Raw genomic sequence first — 15,888 nt, forward strand, 5'->3', positions numbered from 1 at the left:
ATATTGCAAACTACTATTGGTGGGATATGGCAGAGCAGTCAGCAGAGCTTTAATCCCAGTTGTGGAAGCGCATGGATTTTAGGTACAGCACCGATTACAAGCGGAATCTGTGGGTTTCAAAGTTATAGTTAGAAAGGAGAATTTAAATAAAAAAGTCAAAATAGATAGAACTGCCCTTTCCTTCTCAAACACACACAAAATTATAGTATGAGGCCCCTTTTACACTGTCCTTATATCCCAGGATCTGATCCCAGATTATATGCTTTGAATTGGATGAGTCTCTACTTCCATATAATCTGAAATAAACAAATAATCTTGGGATATAAGGACAGTGTAGAAGGGGCCTGAGATGGCTACAATATCACAGCTATGGTCTTCTGAAACTGCCACCTTTTCCTTCCTCTCCAGTAAGGCACCATTGTGGTGGCCACTGATGTGTCTTGATAGCTAGTAGGGTGGAGAGGAACACAAACCATGATATATATATATATAATATATAATATAACTTTATTTTTATACCCCGCCTCCATCTCCCCGAAGGGACTCGGGGCGGCTTACAAAGGGACAAGCCCAAGGATTACAAGTTACAACAGACTTGGTTGGTCCATTGTAAAATACAATCAATAACAACAGACAATAAAAGATTAAAATCAATTGCCATCATAAAAACAACACCCTGGCTGGCCAACCATTTGAAGCAGGGTTCAGGCTCAAAGTAAGTGCAATGAAACCTTGGTAGAGCTGAGAGAAGGTGCAATAGTCAGGGAGCTGGGCTGCCAGGATAATGCCCTTGGCCATTAAAGTGTCATAAGTAAAGAAAAGAGGCCAACTAAAGTGCATAAACTTAGATAAGGTCAGGATAATTATCTAGTGAACCACCTAGTTGAAAGCACAATGGACCAACCAAGTTTTTGATTCCTTGTGAAAAATGGAGAGAGTGGAGGCCTGACTGATCTCCCTGGGGAGGGCGTTCCAAAGCCAAGGGGCCACCACTGAGAAGGCCCTCTCCCTCGTCCCCACCAACCGCGCCTGAGACGGTGGTGGGAGCGAGAGGAGAGCCTCCCCAGAGGATCTTAGAGTACGTGCTGGTTCATAGGGGAAGATGCGCTTGCGAAGTTAGGCAGGTCTCAAACCGTTTAGGGCCGTGATGGTGAACCTATGACACGCGTGTCACTACTGACACGGGAAGCCATTTCTACTGACACGCGCCCACGGAGTGTCTGTCTCTCTTCACGATGCTCCTAGCCTTTGGCCGCTCTCCTCTTGCTGCTCCTGTTGCCCCTGGACGGGAGACCAGCAGCAGCCAGGCTAGTAGCAGGGCAGCAAGAGGAGAGTAGCCGAAGACTAGGAGTGTGGTCAAGAGAGACAGACGCCCCAGCCATGGCGCACCCCGCCTCGAACACCCTGGAGCTCTACAGGTGGAGATGGAGCATCCGGAGGCTTGGGGGGGGGGGGGCGCAGGAAGGCCCTGATCTGCTTGCCTGCCTGCTTTGAACTGCATTATCAGAGTCCACACTGCCATATAAGCCAGTTAAGTGTGGACTTCATACAGCAGTGTGGAACGGGCCAGAGCAGCTTACATTTCAATACAGTTTTAAATCTTCAAATATATGAAACATTACAATAGAATTAAACATCATTGCTATTCTTTAAAACAGGCATGGGCCAGCTTGGGCCCTCCTTGTGTTTTGGACTTCAACTCCCACAATTCCTAGCAGCTAGTAGTGGGAGTTGAAGTCCAAAACACAAGGAGGGCCCAAGCTGGTTTATATGGCAGTGTGGACTCTGATAATGCATTTCAAAGCAGATATTGTGGATTATCTGCCTTGATATTCTGGGTTATATGGCTGTTTGGAAGGGCCCTTTCAGACAGGCCCTATATCCCAGGATCTGATCCTAGGTTTTCTGTTTATCCCAGATTATCTGGCAGTGCAGACTGATATAATCCAGTTTAAAGCAGAAAGCCTGGGATCAGATCCTGGGATATAGGGCGTCTGGAGGGGCCCACAGTCACCTTGTGGAGACAAAAGGTGATGTATAAATAAACATAATAATAAAATTGTAGAACAGAAATCTGTTCCTGGTTTGAAAGAGTTATTTTCTGTTTAATTGCGTGGCCTTTACTCTGAAAGTAGTAGTTCCCGTCCAGAAACTGTGTGGCTGCCACAAACTATCGGCCAAACTCCCATGGCAAGAGGTCATGGGAGTTTGGCCAATAGGCGATCAGTAAACATATTCATAGGTTCCTGCTGTTATAGTAAACCTGTTACCCATGCCACGACATGCTTGAAGTCAAAATTTCATTTATTTGTAATTAGAAATAAATGTTTCACAATATATAAAAGAAATGTTTAACAATATTCCTGTGTAAACTCTAGTCTGGCCCTCCAACAGTCTGAAGGACAGTGAACTGGCCCCCTGTTCAAAAAGTTTGAGGACCCCTGGTCAAAGGCTTTAGAATAGTCAATAAAACAATAACTATTTTATTTAGTTTAAATAACAATATATATATAACTATATTTAATATAATTAGGTTATGGTTTATTAAATATAGGTATATATTACAATTATATATTTTTTGTTATTTAAACTAAATATTGCGAAATTATGGGTTTTTGTCCTGAGGTGACACACCACCTGAATTATGTTCGGTTTTTTGGCGAATTTTGACACACCACACTCAAAAGGTTGCCCATCACTGACCTAGAATTTTGATCCAAAAATATAGTTTGTATACAGTGAAACAAGAAAAGATTGCAATATCAAGGAATAAAACAAATATATCAAATTTCTACCCAAAACATAGAAGGCTCCCTTCTGTAGATGAGGAACACACAATGTCAAACCTGAAAGCCAGAGAAGCTGAGAAGGAAGGCAAAGACAGCAGAAAACAAAAGTAAGGATTCACAGAAAGGAGAGGGTTTCCTATTAATCTCATTCCTGACTACAGATTTGTAGAATTGTGTAGATGTGGGCGCCTTGCAGAGGCTAAATGGACAATTAATTTTTGTCACATCTGTAACTCCTTTCATTCTGCTAGTTCTTATTGAATGTATGTTGAGTGTATATATAGTATCGCATCTTATTGTCCTTCTGGTTGCTTCTGGGTCTGCCCTACACCACTGGAGAAATCACACTATTTAGCTGGTATTGCACCACCTGACATCCACCGGGAAGTAGCAGCCAATAGTGAAAGGACCAAGGCAGAGACATCTCCAGCTCATCCCTTGTTTGGGTATCAGCCAGCACTTCAACGACTTAAATCAATAAGTAGTTTTCTAAGATCTATAGAGACGGGACTCTCCCCACCAACGAAGTTGGTGGGGAGAGCGATTTGCCCCTCCCCCTGAAGAAGAGAATAATGGTAGGTTCCATGGAACCTCCTGGAAAGGGGGCGGGGCTGGCTGAGCGTTACAGCCAGCCTCCGTCCTCACTTCGAAGAAGTTTTTGAGGACGACGGACGCGACTGGACTTCTTCGTGGCAAGATTTAGATTGGCTTACCCTGCTCAGGTCGGTATTGGGGGGGGGTAGGGGAGGTGGAAAGCCTTCCCCCTCCCCACGGAAGTCCTGGCGGGGGGCCGCGGCCTAGCCGCGGCGTTAATCTTATCCTCGGCCTTGCCGCCGTTGGCTGCGGCCTGTGCCGCCATGGAGCGGCCTGGCTTCGGCGGCCTGCGGCGCTGGGCGGCGGCGCCGCTGGAAGGAGCCTGCGTCGGCCGCCGTGTTGGTCGCCGGCAGCGGGGGCTGCGCAGCGGCCCCTGCATCTGTTCCCAGCGGTTGGTGAGCCGTGTATCGCGCTGCTGGAATGAGCTGGCGGCGCGGTCCAGCGGCAGCCGCCATTTTCTGTTTTGGCCGCCCTGCCACGTGCGGAGCCTGCTGCTGCTGCTGCACGCGGCGGCGGCGGTGCTTCGGCCCGCGGGCGGTGCATGTGGGGCGTGGTGTCTCGCGCCCTCGGCTCCGGCCTTCTGGGGCAGAGATGGAGTCTCATGGTTGGGGCTGGCTGCCGTTTTTACCAGTGGCCGCCAGCGTGGGAGGCGGCCGCCATTTTTCCTGCGGCCGCCATTTTATGGTGGCCACCATTTGGCATGGGGGGATAGGTGGTGTTTACAGGGAGACCGGGCCTTGGGGCCAGCAGCCTACACATGCATGTAGGTGCCTTGTAAAAGCTGGCCGCAGGCTCATGCATGACAGTCACCTTACTGTTATAATAATAATAATAATAATAATAATAATAAATACAATATTAATAATAACAATAAATGAATTATATATATATGTAGATATATATATATATATATATATATATATATATAATTATGGATTAAACAAATATTAACAATGCAATAGTACGGCGATATTTATATATGTATATATATATCCATTATAATAATATTAATAATAATAATAAAAAAAACAACAAGAAGAAAGGGGGAATAGAAACAATATATATCGTTCTAATTATACAGATATTTAAGACAAGAATAATAAAGTGCATACACAGGTATCAGTATGTAGTTATAGAGTTATTTTATGGCTTAATGTCTGTGGGGAGCATCCCTTATTTGCAGCGCTGGATGCAGCTGAATGCTCATACGCTTGTTCTCCCCCCTCCCTCCCACCCCCTCCCCTTTTTTCCTTTTAGGATGCCTTCACGGAAGAACAAGGGCGGCCCCAAAGGAAAGGGTCCCGCCGAGAAGACGGCTCGCAAGCGCCCCCTACCTACGGAGGGGTCATCATCGGACGATGATGACGTGACCATCGAGGACCTTCATGCCCTCCTCCAACGCATTGATAAAGTGGAAAGGGCTAAGGGGGTGGCATCTGGGGAGGCGGGAGCGCGACATTCTCGACGGCTTAGCAAGAAACAGTTATTTAAATCTTTGCTGTCCCGTGTCTCTATTTTAGAGTTGGTGATGAGTTCAAGGGCACTGGAGGCGCCGCGGCCTCCTGATCAACCTGCTGTCGCAGAGTCCCCCGAGCAGTCGGCTGACCGACAGGGGTCGGTGGAATCCGGGCCTTCGACCACTTCAACCGCCGCTAGCCCAGCGATATTACTCCAGGGATCTTCGGTGGCGAGTTCCATCCAACCGGCGTCGGCGGAGTCCACTGGGGCAGCGGAGGTCAGGCCCAATCAGCCAACGGCACCGTCCTCCTCAGCAGCGGCTGAGCCGAGGCCAACCCAGTTGATGATGCCAGTATCCAATCCGACTGACCCTCGGCCTAGGCAGGTGGACGATGGGCCTAGCACCTCAAAAGGTAATTCCACCACACTTACATGGCCCTGGGACCAGGGCCAGCCACATGTTGAGGTTCCAGGTCAGTTAGTTAGTGGGTCAGGGTCCGGCATGTTAGTCAATGCAGCAGCTTCTACTCCGTTACCAGCTACTCAGGCCATCGTAACCTTGGAATCGGCCCGAGTGGGTGACGCCAGTAAGTTTTGGGGTACGGCCAAATGGCCACCTCAGGCGACCCCGACGGTCAGTACGACTGCCCTGGGGTCTCACCTAGCGGCCAAGACTATAGAAAGGATTTTGAGGAATGAATACATTGACTTATTCTCCCTTCACTTTAGAGAACTTGATAAAAAGGAGAAGGATGAATTGGATGAGGAGAATAAGGAAAAGATTAAAAAGCGCAGGGTTGAGCAGAATTGGGAGAATTGGCTCCCTTGCTTTACAATTTATGCAAACCTCCTTTCAGATGCATCCCCGGATAGGGCCACGTCCTTGTGGCATTACCAGAATATCGTTTACAAGGCTTAGGTAAGTGGCCCTGCAAACGCCTGGCTGGAGTATGACAAGCGTTTTAGGTCAGAAGCTGCGTGTCATCCAGAGAAACGCTGGGACCTGATCGATGAGCAAATTTGGATGGAGGTTATGAACCCATCTCGTGCACCCACGGCGTTGAAGGGGGATAGCGGGCACACTATCCAAAACAAGACCGGGCAGCCCTTTCGGCAAGGGGCTCCCCAGCTTCAGGCTCAGCGGCAAAAAGCTTTGTGCTGGGAGTATGTGGCCCAGGGAGCCTGTTCACGGAAGAGCTGCCGATTCCGCACGCATGCTCAATTTGTTTTGGCACACACCCAACCAGAAACTGCCCCAAGGGAAAAGCTGCCAGGCCCAATTTTAGGGACAACCAATTTGCCAAGAAGCCCGCAGGACAATCCACCATTTCAAAAGGGCCCCAGCCCAATTAGGCTGGATCAGCTGAGGGGCTGGTTAGAGCGCTACCCTGATAAAGTGGCGGCTGAATATCTTTTAAAAGGTTTTTCAGAGGGATTCCGCATACCTGCCGAAGGCCCGCGTTCTCCATCATTATCCCCAAATCTAAAATCCGTTATGGGCATGGAGGCCATAGTGCAATGCAAAATTGATAAGAAAGTATCGGAGGGACGAGTCCTGGGCCCATTTAAGACCCCGCCAACTCCAGTGCTGCGCGTGTCGCCCCTGGGGATAGTACCAAAAAAGGCGGAAGGAGAGTATCGCCTCATCCATCACCTGTCCTATCCCAAGGGCAGGTCGGTGAATGACGCAATCCCCGATGAGCAATGCTCAGTCCAATATACCTCTTTTGATTCGGCAGTGCGGCTGGTTCGTCGGTTTGGGCTTGGGGCTGAACTGGCGAAATGCGACATTAAGTCTGCATTTCGCTTGTTGCCCGTCCATCCGGCGGATTTTGAGCTGCTGGGGTTCCAGTTTCAGGGTTTTTTCTATATGGACAGGGCTCTTCCTATGGGTTGTTCCATATCTTGTGCGGCCTTTGAGAGATTTAGTACCTTTCTTGAATGGGCGATTAGGGCTGAATCAGGCTTGTCGGGGGTCGCACATTATCTGGATGATTTCCTCTTTGTAGGGAGCCCTGGGTCGGGTCAGTGTTTAGCGTTGCTCAAATCATTTCAATGGCTAGCCCATCAATTAGGCGTACCCTTAGCGGAGGAGAAAACCGAGGGTCCGTCACCCGTTTTAATCTTTTTGGGGATTGAATTGGATACGATTAATCAATATTCCAGGTTGCCACCCAAGAAGGTGGCAGACCTGACGGACAGGGTACAACAATTCTTATACCGTAGAAAGGCCACCTTAAGGGACTTTCAAGAGTTGATTGGCCACTTAAATTTTGCGTGTAAAGTTGTAGCCCCCGGGAGGGCATTTTTGAGGAGGCTATGCAATGCCATAGCAGGCATTAGGTTGCCCCATCACAGGATAAGGGTTACGCGTTCAGTTAGGGAAGACTTGGCCATTTGGCTAGAATTTTTGGCAGGTTTTAACGGGGTGTCATTCTGGAGACAAGAACTGAAGCTTCGGGATGCACTTCAGGTGGCATCGGATGCATCCGGTGCCGTGGGGTTTGGGGTCTTTTTCCAGGACCATTGGTGTGCTGAAGTCTGGCCGGACAGTTGGCATAGGCATGGGATTACGTCCGACTTGACATTTTTGGAATTTTTCCCCATTCTGGTAGCAGTCACAGTTTGGGTTGATGCCTTTGCTAATTCTACAGTCCACTTCTGGTGTGATAACCTTGCCACGGTACAGGTTATCAACACTTTGACATCAAAATCCACAAGGGTAATGGGGGCAGTTAGGCATTTCACCTTGCACTGTTTACGTTTTAACATCTTGTTTAGAGCTTTTCACATAGCGGGGATTGACAATTCTTTGGCTGACGCTCTATCTCGCATGCAGATGGAGCGCTTCAGACAACTCGCACCCAGCGCCGACGTTCATCCACAGCGTATGCCAGGCCATCTTTGGCAGGTTGGAGGGACGAAACGGTGATGGGTATGGCTCTAGCTTTAGCCCCCAGTTCTCGGAACACATACACGAGGGTGGTTAGGGAGTTTCACGAGTTTAGGCAGTTCTATGAGTTACCAGACACAATGCCGATTCCCTATGACCATCTGGCACAATTCTGTGTTTATTTGCACAGGAGGGGCTTAGCGCCGCATACTATTAGGTCGCAACTGTCGGCACTAGCCTACTGGTCAAAGGCTCAGGGCCTCCCTGACACCACAAGCGACTTTCGCCTACATAAGATTATTGCGGGGTGGTCCCGTCAGCAAGGACCGTCTCGAGACGCGAGGGAACCCCTTTCACCCACAATATTGAAGGGCTTGAAGGAAACATGGCCCAAAGTTTGTCGGTCTCAGTACGAACAGATTCTGTTTCATGCAGCGGCGTTAACGGCCTTTTTTGCTGCTCTCAGAATAAGCGAGTTACTCGCTATGTCTAAGAGAGATACGTCCCAGCGTGCACTGTTGATTTCGGACTTAAAATTGTCTCATGAGGCCCTGCAAATCTTGGTGAGGTCGTCTAAAACGGACCAGCAAGCCAAGGGTGCTGTGGTTAAGTTAACCAGATGCAGCGACCCCGATTTATGCCCGGTGGCGGCAATGGAACAATTTGTACAAGTCAGGGCTAATTGGCAGGGATATTTGTTTTGTCATCAGGATGCCACCCCCCTTACTAAATATCAATTCTGGACCATCACAGATAGAGCATTACAGATGCTCGGGTTAGGTCACAAAAAATTTGGCACGCACTCTTTTCGTATAGGGGCTGCATCTTCGGCAGTACACTTAGGTTATGACACTGAGGCCATCAAAACGATTGGCAGGTGGAAATCTGGGGCTTATAGGCGCTATGTCCGTGCGGTACTGTTTTAAATTGTTATTGTTGTTTCAGATACTGCCAGGCTGGTGCATAGACGGAGAATCCTTATTTTTGGTCACAGCTATGTCCATTGGGCCGAGAGATACGCCCGAAACTCTCCCTTTGGCCAGCATCTGGGTTTTGCTTCCACCGCATCGGTCGAGTGGAAGGGTGTTCGGGGCCTTCGTTGGGATGGCCTAATCCCCTTGTTGTTCCAGGACAGGAGCGGGCCCCCTCCTGATGTCCTAGTGCTCCATTTGGGAGGTAACGACCTAGGCCTACTGAATGGTAGGGCCTTGTATTTGCAAGCCCGCGCCGCCATCCTTAGGATTTGGCAAGCATGGCCTCGGGTTCACATTGCTTGGTCGGCCGTCATTCCACGCCTTCGGTGGCCAGGAGGCGGTGATGTCAGGAAACTCGAGAAGGCCAGAAAGCGTGTGAACAGGGCCATGCGCACCGCACTGGCGCGAGGCAGAGGATCTTATATCCTGCACAGGGACATTACACACGACAAAACACAATTGTACCGTTCTGATGGTGTACACTTATCGGATTTGGGCAACCACCAATTTTTGGCTGATTTGCATTTAGGGATTAAGGAGGTCTTAAGGGGCTTGGTGGGGGATGGGGGCGAAATAGACATTTGCCCCCAATCCGTGGCATAAATAGCTCAGGAAAACACGAACACTGAGGTATACGCAAGGCACCCCTTAAGGGTGGGGGGTCATTGCACAGCAAACACTCACCTAAAGGTCAGCAAATGGGTGAGGGGACATCAATTGGAACAGAAATAAGAGAGGCTGATATCAATAATTTGGGACAGGCCTCTCCGGACTTTTACATTCAAGTTGCCCGGTTGGGGATCCAGGGCACGCAGACATTACACATTAAATAGCCGAGGACGTTGCCTCGGTTAGCCACCAAGTTCCTAGACACATAGTTTAGTTCAGGTAAAGTTAAATAGGTAACAGTTAATAAAGTTGCCCAAAAATTTGAACCCATACTATTGTTGTCTGTCTCGTTATTTCGGGGGTGAAGGGGCAAATTCGCTGGCTCAAATGGCAGGCTCAAACCCAGAACCTCAACCAATGGCTGATACCAAATGAGAGACTCCCCCCTGGGCACACAGAAGACTGGGTGACTTGGAAAGTGCTGAACAGACTGCGCTCTGGCACCACGAGATGCAGAGCAAACCTCAAGAAACGGGGCTACAAAGTGGAATCCACGACATGCGAGTGTGGAGAAGAGCAAACCATTGACCACCTGCTGCAATGCAACCTGAGCCCTGCCACATGCACAAGGGAGGACCTTCTTGTGGCAACACCAGAGGCACTCCAAGTGGCCAGATACTGGTCAAAGGACATTTAATCCACTACCAAGCTTGCAAACTCTGTTTTGTCTGTTTGTTAAAAATTTGTTTAAAATGTAATACAATTGTCTGGTTGATACTGATATAATAAATAAAATAAAAATAAAATCTTATTGTTCTGCAGTTTTTATAAGCAGGCTTGGCTATATATTATTAACCCACTACTGAGAAACTTGCCCAATGGATCAGCCCAATTCTCTGTAAAGTTTTTAGTAAAGACTTTCTATATATATATTAGATTTCAATCTTAATGTCAAAAATAAGTAGTATGATTTTACATGGGATTTCATAGAATCCTAGAGTCGGAAGAGACCTCATGGGCCATCCAGTCCAACCCCCTGCCAAGAAGCAGGAATATTGTATTCAAAGCACCCCTGACAGATGGCCATCCAGCCTCTGCTTAAAAGCTACATTTGTGCTACATTGTGCCCCCTCTCAAAGGTGCCCCAGGGACAGCGAGGGAGAAAGAGAAAGACAAGTGTTACTTAAGTGAAATAAACATTAAATATTAAATAACCAGAAAAATAAAATAAGGTGTAAACACGAAACTAATCTGGGAATCTGCTATTGCAACACGTCCAATGAAGTGGCTTAAAACAAAGATTAGGACTAAGTATGTTCCAATCTACTTGGATTACACGAAGCTCATTCCAGAAGTGTGTTTAAGAACAGGTCCAAGAGTCCAGAAGAGCCTTGACAATTTCCCCCAAGTTCCTCTCTGAGGAAGCCAGGGTAAGACAACTTCCTGCTTTAGATTCAGGCTGAAACTTGTTTTGTACGTATTTGCAATGTTCTTACCCTTGTTCATATGCATCTTGGTCTTATCAGTTTATAATCTGTTTGCAGTTGTGCACCTTTTACTGTGGAGCAAATTGGATCTTTGGACCATCATAAAGTTTTGATTGATTGATAATTGGATAATTAAAATCAAACTGCAGGAGTAATCCCATTGTAAAATCCAAGTGGACACGAAATGTATAATCTGGACTAGAGAAAGGACTTTTAGCCATCTCCCCCTTCACAGCTTTTGTTGCATGGCTGTAGATCAGAAATCCCTTGTTTTACTGTCTGGGGGCAAAGTATCCCTACTTATTTCTAAATGGAAGGAAATGACTTGAAATGTCTCAGATGTGTAGGGGTAAACATGCCCTCAAATTCTTTATGCAGGGCATGGATTTCACGGAAGAAGTGGGTTTTAAAAAAAAAACAGGCCCTGAACGGAAGTTTGCTGTGGAAAGGAAATGATGAGGAAATACGTGAAATTGAAAGCACAGGGAAGCATTTACAGGAAGGTGGGGGAAAAGGAGGCTCAAGTGGAAATGAAGTAAAAAAAAAGCAACTTTCAATCTTTCTTATTTCTTCTTTGTTTCATTTTCATTCTTAAAGTTCAAGAGTGTGTTTCAGACAAAGAAAAGTACTTGACAAATAATCCCAAATGCCCTGTAAGTTGACTCTCAGGGATGGTTGAGATCTTTTTTTTCTGTTATAATTGGTTTGTGCAATTCTTTTTCCCATGTCAGGAACAACTTGAGAAACTGCAAGTGGGGAAGGGAGGGAAGGGTAGGAAAGAAAGGAAGGGGAAGGATGAGAAAGGAAGGAAGGAGAAGGGGAAGAAGGGGAAGGAAGGGAAGGGTAGCAAATAAAGGAAGGGGAAGGAGGGGGAAGGAGAAAAGAAAAGAAAGGCAGGGAAGGGAAGGGATGGGTAGGGAAGAAGGGAAGGGGAAGGATAGGAAAGGAAGAAAGGAGAAGGGGAGGAAGGGAAGGATAGGGAAGAAAGGAAGGAGAAGGATGGGAAGGAAGGAGAAAACAAAGGGAAGGAAGGGAAGAGAGGGAAGAAAGGAAGGGGAGGATAGGAAAGGAAGATAGGAGAAGGGGAGGAAGGGAAGGATAGGGAAGAAAGGAAGGAGAAGGATGGGGAAGGAAGGAGAAAAGAAAAGAAGGTGAAAAGAAAGGGAAGGAAGGGAAGAGAATGATAGGAAAGGAAGAAAGGAGAAGGGAAAGAAAAGAAGGGGGAAGGAAAGGATAGGGAAGAAAGGAAGGGGAAGGATAGGAAGGGAAGGAATGAGAAAAGAAAAGTAAGTAAAAGAAATGGGAGGGAAGATAGGAAAGAAAGGAAGGAGAAGGGGAAGAAAAGAAGGGGGAGAAAGGGAAGGATAGGGAAGAAAGGAAGGAGAAGGATAGGAAAGGAAGGAGAAAAGAAAAGAAGGTGAAGAAAGGGAAGGGTAGGGAAGAAAGGAAGGGGAAGGACAGGAACGAAGAAAGAAGAAGAGGAAGAAAAGAAGGGGGAAGAGAAGGGTAGCAATGAAAGGAAGGGGAAGGATGGGAAAGGAAGGAAGGAAAAAAGAAAAGAAGGGGAAGAAAAGAAGGGGAAGAAAGTGAAGGGTAGGTACAAAAGGAAGGGGAAGGATGGGAAAGGAAGAAAGGTGAAAGTGAAGGAAAGGAAGGATAGAGAAGAAAGGAAGGAGAAGGATGGTGAAGGAAGGAAGGAAGGAAGGAGAAAATAAAAGAAGGGGGAGGAAGGGAGAGATAGGGAAGAAAGGAAGGAGAAGGATAGGAAAAGAAGAAAGAAGGATAGGAAAGGAGGAGGGGAAGAAAAGAAGGGAAGGAAGAGAAGGGTAGTGACAAAGGAAGGATAAGGATGAGAAAGGAAGGAAGGAGAAAAGAAAAGAAAGGGAAGAAAAGACCGTGAAGCAAGGGAAGGGTAGGTACGAAAGAAAGGGGAAGGATGGGGAAGAAAGGAAGGAAGGAAAAAGAAAAGAGGGGGAAGGAAGGATTGGGTAGGGAAGAAAGGAAGAAAAAGGATGGAAGGAAGGAGAAAAGAAAACAAGGGGAAGGAAGGGAAAGATAGGGAAGAAAGAATGGAGAAGGATAGGAAAGGAAGGAAGGAGAAGGGGAAGGGAAGAGTAGGAAAGAAAGGAAGGGGAAAAAGGAGGGAGGTGACGGGGAAGGGAAGAAAAAGAAGGGAGGGAGGAAACTTTAGATTACGAAGTCCACTCCCCACTTTTGACAGAAGGAAAAGGGGAGAAATAACAAAACACCCCCTTCCCATCTGTAACAGGCATCCCTATGGCGCTTGAACCATTGAAGGTCCTTCAGTCCCACTTCAGGGGGTTTCCCATCACCCAGTGGTTCCCAAAGGTGGATCCTCCAGATGTTCAGGACTTCTTCTCTCTGGCCAACTTGAACCACAGCTAGACCTTCTGGAGCTGAAGCCCTAAAGAGCTGGGCGAGCCAGGTTTGGGGAATCAAAAGCCACCCCCCCGGCTCCCCCTTCTCTTCCTTACTGGTCCCGGCTAGAGAGGCGAGCTTCTCGGCCTGGCGCTTGCAGTTGATCTCCTCCAGCACCCCGATGGCCACCTTCTCGGCGTACTCCTCGGCGTAGAAGCTGAGCAGGAGCTCGGCCAGGTCCAGGGTGTCCGCCTTCTCCAGGCGCCCTTTGGGGATGTTCTCGTAGCCTTTCTTCACCGGGAATTCGTTGAGTTTCCTCTTGAACCGCTTCAGATCCGCCTCCCCCAAGTCATCCAAGGCGTCCAGCAGGCGGTCGTGGGCGGACTTGGACATCCTCTCCCCTCTCCCCTGGTCCCCAGTTCGGTCTCAGAGGAAGGCAGGCTCGTTTCCCCCCTCGAGGGTGCCCCAGGGACAGCCAGGGCGAAAGAGAAAGAGAAAGAAGGCGCTTCCTCCACCTCGCGAGGCCATTGGCGCAGAGGAGGCAAGACCGGCCCACGCGTGTTTCGGGATCAGCCCCACGCTTCCTTTTCGAAGGGAAAGAAGTTGTGGGTTCTCCCCTGTCCTTCTCTCCGCGGTGCTTTCGGGGAAATGCCCTTTTCCACAACCCGAAGTGGCGCATCTGTAGAAAGAAGGGACGAGGGTGGAATGAAAAGTAATGCCTCCACCTTCGTTACTTGGGTTTGGATGGGAATATTTTAATAAACCAAACACAGAAATAGTCTTTAGAATGTGCTCTTTAACTACTACTATTCACTTTTCCACATAATTATCAGACCAAATTTGGCACAAATACGCACAAATGTGAAGACTGGTGGAGTTTGGGGAAAATAGCCTTGACATTTGGGAGTTGTAGTTGTTGGGATTGATAGTGAACTTACAATCAAAGAGCGCTCTGAACCCAGCCCACAATGGATCTGCACCAAACTTGGCACACTACCTACATGACCAACATTGAATACTGGTGGGGTTAAGGGGCTGTTTTTAAATTCTGGGAGTTGTAGTTCACCAACACCAAAAAGGAAGAGAAGGACAGGCAGAGAGGTCTTCAGCCTCCTCCCCCAAAAGGGTTCCTAAGACAATTAGAAGCATGTGTTTTCTTTTTTAAAAATATCTTTATTAAGAGTTTTCCTTTACAGCATGTAATATACGATACAAAAAAGAAAAAGAAAATATATGCATGAATACAAATGGAAGCATTGAAATCATACAGGATATGCAGTTGGATTTCTGAAGGATCCTGCTCTGCTTTTATTGTGGCCTCATCTCCTTTCAGTCATCAAGGATAAAAAAGGCAATATCGTTTATTGCTGCTTTGTACGATTTGAAGGATTTTTGTTTTATGTCAAATACATTCAAGAACAAAAGCACCAAAGTCACACTGTCCAGGCAGCCAGGCAAATATTTAGTGGCATCATTTAGTTATCTGTGGCGCCACTTTTTTCAAGATCATCAATAAGATGCTTCTCCTTGATCTTCAATGCTTCATAAAGCAGATCCTTGCAATCGTCGTTCCAGCTTGGCAGGAGGCTGTAGAGCTCCCGCATTTTATCCTGGGAGGTTTTCATGGAGATGATTTTTTGGTATTGCTCATTATCCAGGACTTTCCAATAAAGAATATCCAAGACTCCCTCTACATTGCAGGCCCGCCTTATCAGCTCCTCTCGGTGCCGTTCAATGAAGTGCTTCCCTGGTGAGTCAGACAGACAATAGGTAAGAATCAGTGGCAGAGAAGGCTATGGTATCTTGAAGTTTTTAGGAAAGGCGAAGTGACTAGCAGCTGGGCACTTTGCCCTCCAGCAACCCTGATTTCCAGATGTCTGGAGGGATTAAAAGCAGCCTATGATAGGAAGATGGATTTAACAGTGCAATTTACTGTCCAACTTGCTTCTTATCATCCAATTCACTGACTTGAGACACAGTTGTTTCTGCTTCAGTAGCAGCTCTTATCTTTATTTACATTTCATTTATTGCAATAACACTTACTCTTTAGCACTATCAGATGCAAGGGAGAAGAGCCAAGAGAAAGACCAAGATGGTGTCTGCTCTATTTATACCCCACTGTTATCAGCTCATTAATTCAATGTCCAGCCTCCTAGTCTATTGCAGCATCTTCCTTGTCTGTTCCACGCATGCTTCATAATGCTCCGCAACTTAACTTTTTCAGGTAGCAGCATGGAGATTTTAAACTTGTACAATATATATTGGCATTACACTGATAGGGCTCACCTGATATTTTGGATGATGAGCCAGCTTCCATTGGTGTGTGGGTTTGCCTGCAGGCACCAGCATCTAGAAAAGGAAAGAGGAATAAACTGCATACATGAGGGAGTCGAGTAAATGTGATCCTTGGGTGACATGTGGCCCCAGAAATTATTTCAGATCAATTTTTTTTGCATTCATATTAGTCCAGGAGCCTCCTATAGGATATATATAAGAAAAATTTATCCGTGTTTCCAAAACTTTGGTCCTCCAAAAGTCACAGAAGACCTAGCCAACGAGGCCAACAGTATTCAATTTTGGGAACTGAAGTCCAAAACAGCTGGGAGACCAATGTTTGGGAACCACTGATAAATTGTTTCACATACCTGATGTATAAGAATGTTTTTACTATCATAGACATTTTACTGTAAGGGAGCAGCCTTTCC

The 15,888-nt window shown here is 47.1% G+C and overlaps 2 protein-coding genes across 2 annotated transcripts; one reads left to right on the top strand and one right to left on the bottom strand.

Annotated features, from left to right (window-relative positions):
- Positions 1-4,640: 4,640 nt before the first annotated feature.
- Positions 4,641-9,649, top strand: LOC132783356 (uncharacterized). The gene is made up of 2 exons (XM_060788501.2): positions 4,641-5,254; positions 8,680-9,649. Exons 1-2 carry the CDS (start codon positions 4,642-4,644, stop codon positions 9,309-9,311), a joined length of 1,245 nt encoding a protein of 414 aa, XP_060644484.2. The 5' UTR covers position 4,641; the 3' UTR covers positions 9,312-9,649.
- Positions 9,650-12,991: 3,342 nt separating this feature from the next.
- On the bottom strand, positions 12,992-13,716 carry LOC137097326 (apoptosis-associated speck-like protein containing a CARD). The gene has a single exon (XM_067469606.1). It carries the CDS (start codon positions 13,574-13,576, stop codon positions 12,992-12,994), a length of 585 nt encoding a protein of 194 aa, XP_067325707.1. The 5' UTR covers positions 13,577-13,716.
- Positions 13,717-15,888: the final 2,172 nt, after the last annotated feature.

Source organism: Anolis sagrei, chromosome 6, assembly GCF_037176765.1.
Source record: "Anolis sagrei isolate rAnoSag1 chromosome 6, rAnoSag1.mat, whole genome shotgun sequence".
NCBI lineage: Eukaryota > Metazoa > Chordata > Lepidosauria > Squamata > Dactyloidae > Anolis > Anolis sagrei.

Excerpts from the sequence above, each read along its gene's own strand:
- LOC132783356 (XM_060788501.2), top strand. The coding sequence starts at position 4,642 with ATGCCTTCACGGAAGAACAAGGGCGGCCCCAAAGGAAAGGGTCCCGCC. Across the intron at positions 5,255-8,679 it reads TGGGCCTAGCACCTCAAAAG|ATACTGCCAGGCTGGTGCAT; the intron begins GTAATTCCACCA and ends TTGTTGTTTCAG.
- LOC137097326 (XM_067469606.1), bottom strand. The coding sequence starts at position 13,576 with ATGTCCAAGTCCGCCCACGACCGCCTGCTGGACGCCTTGGATGACTTG.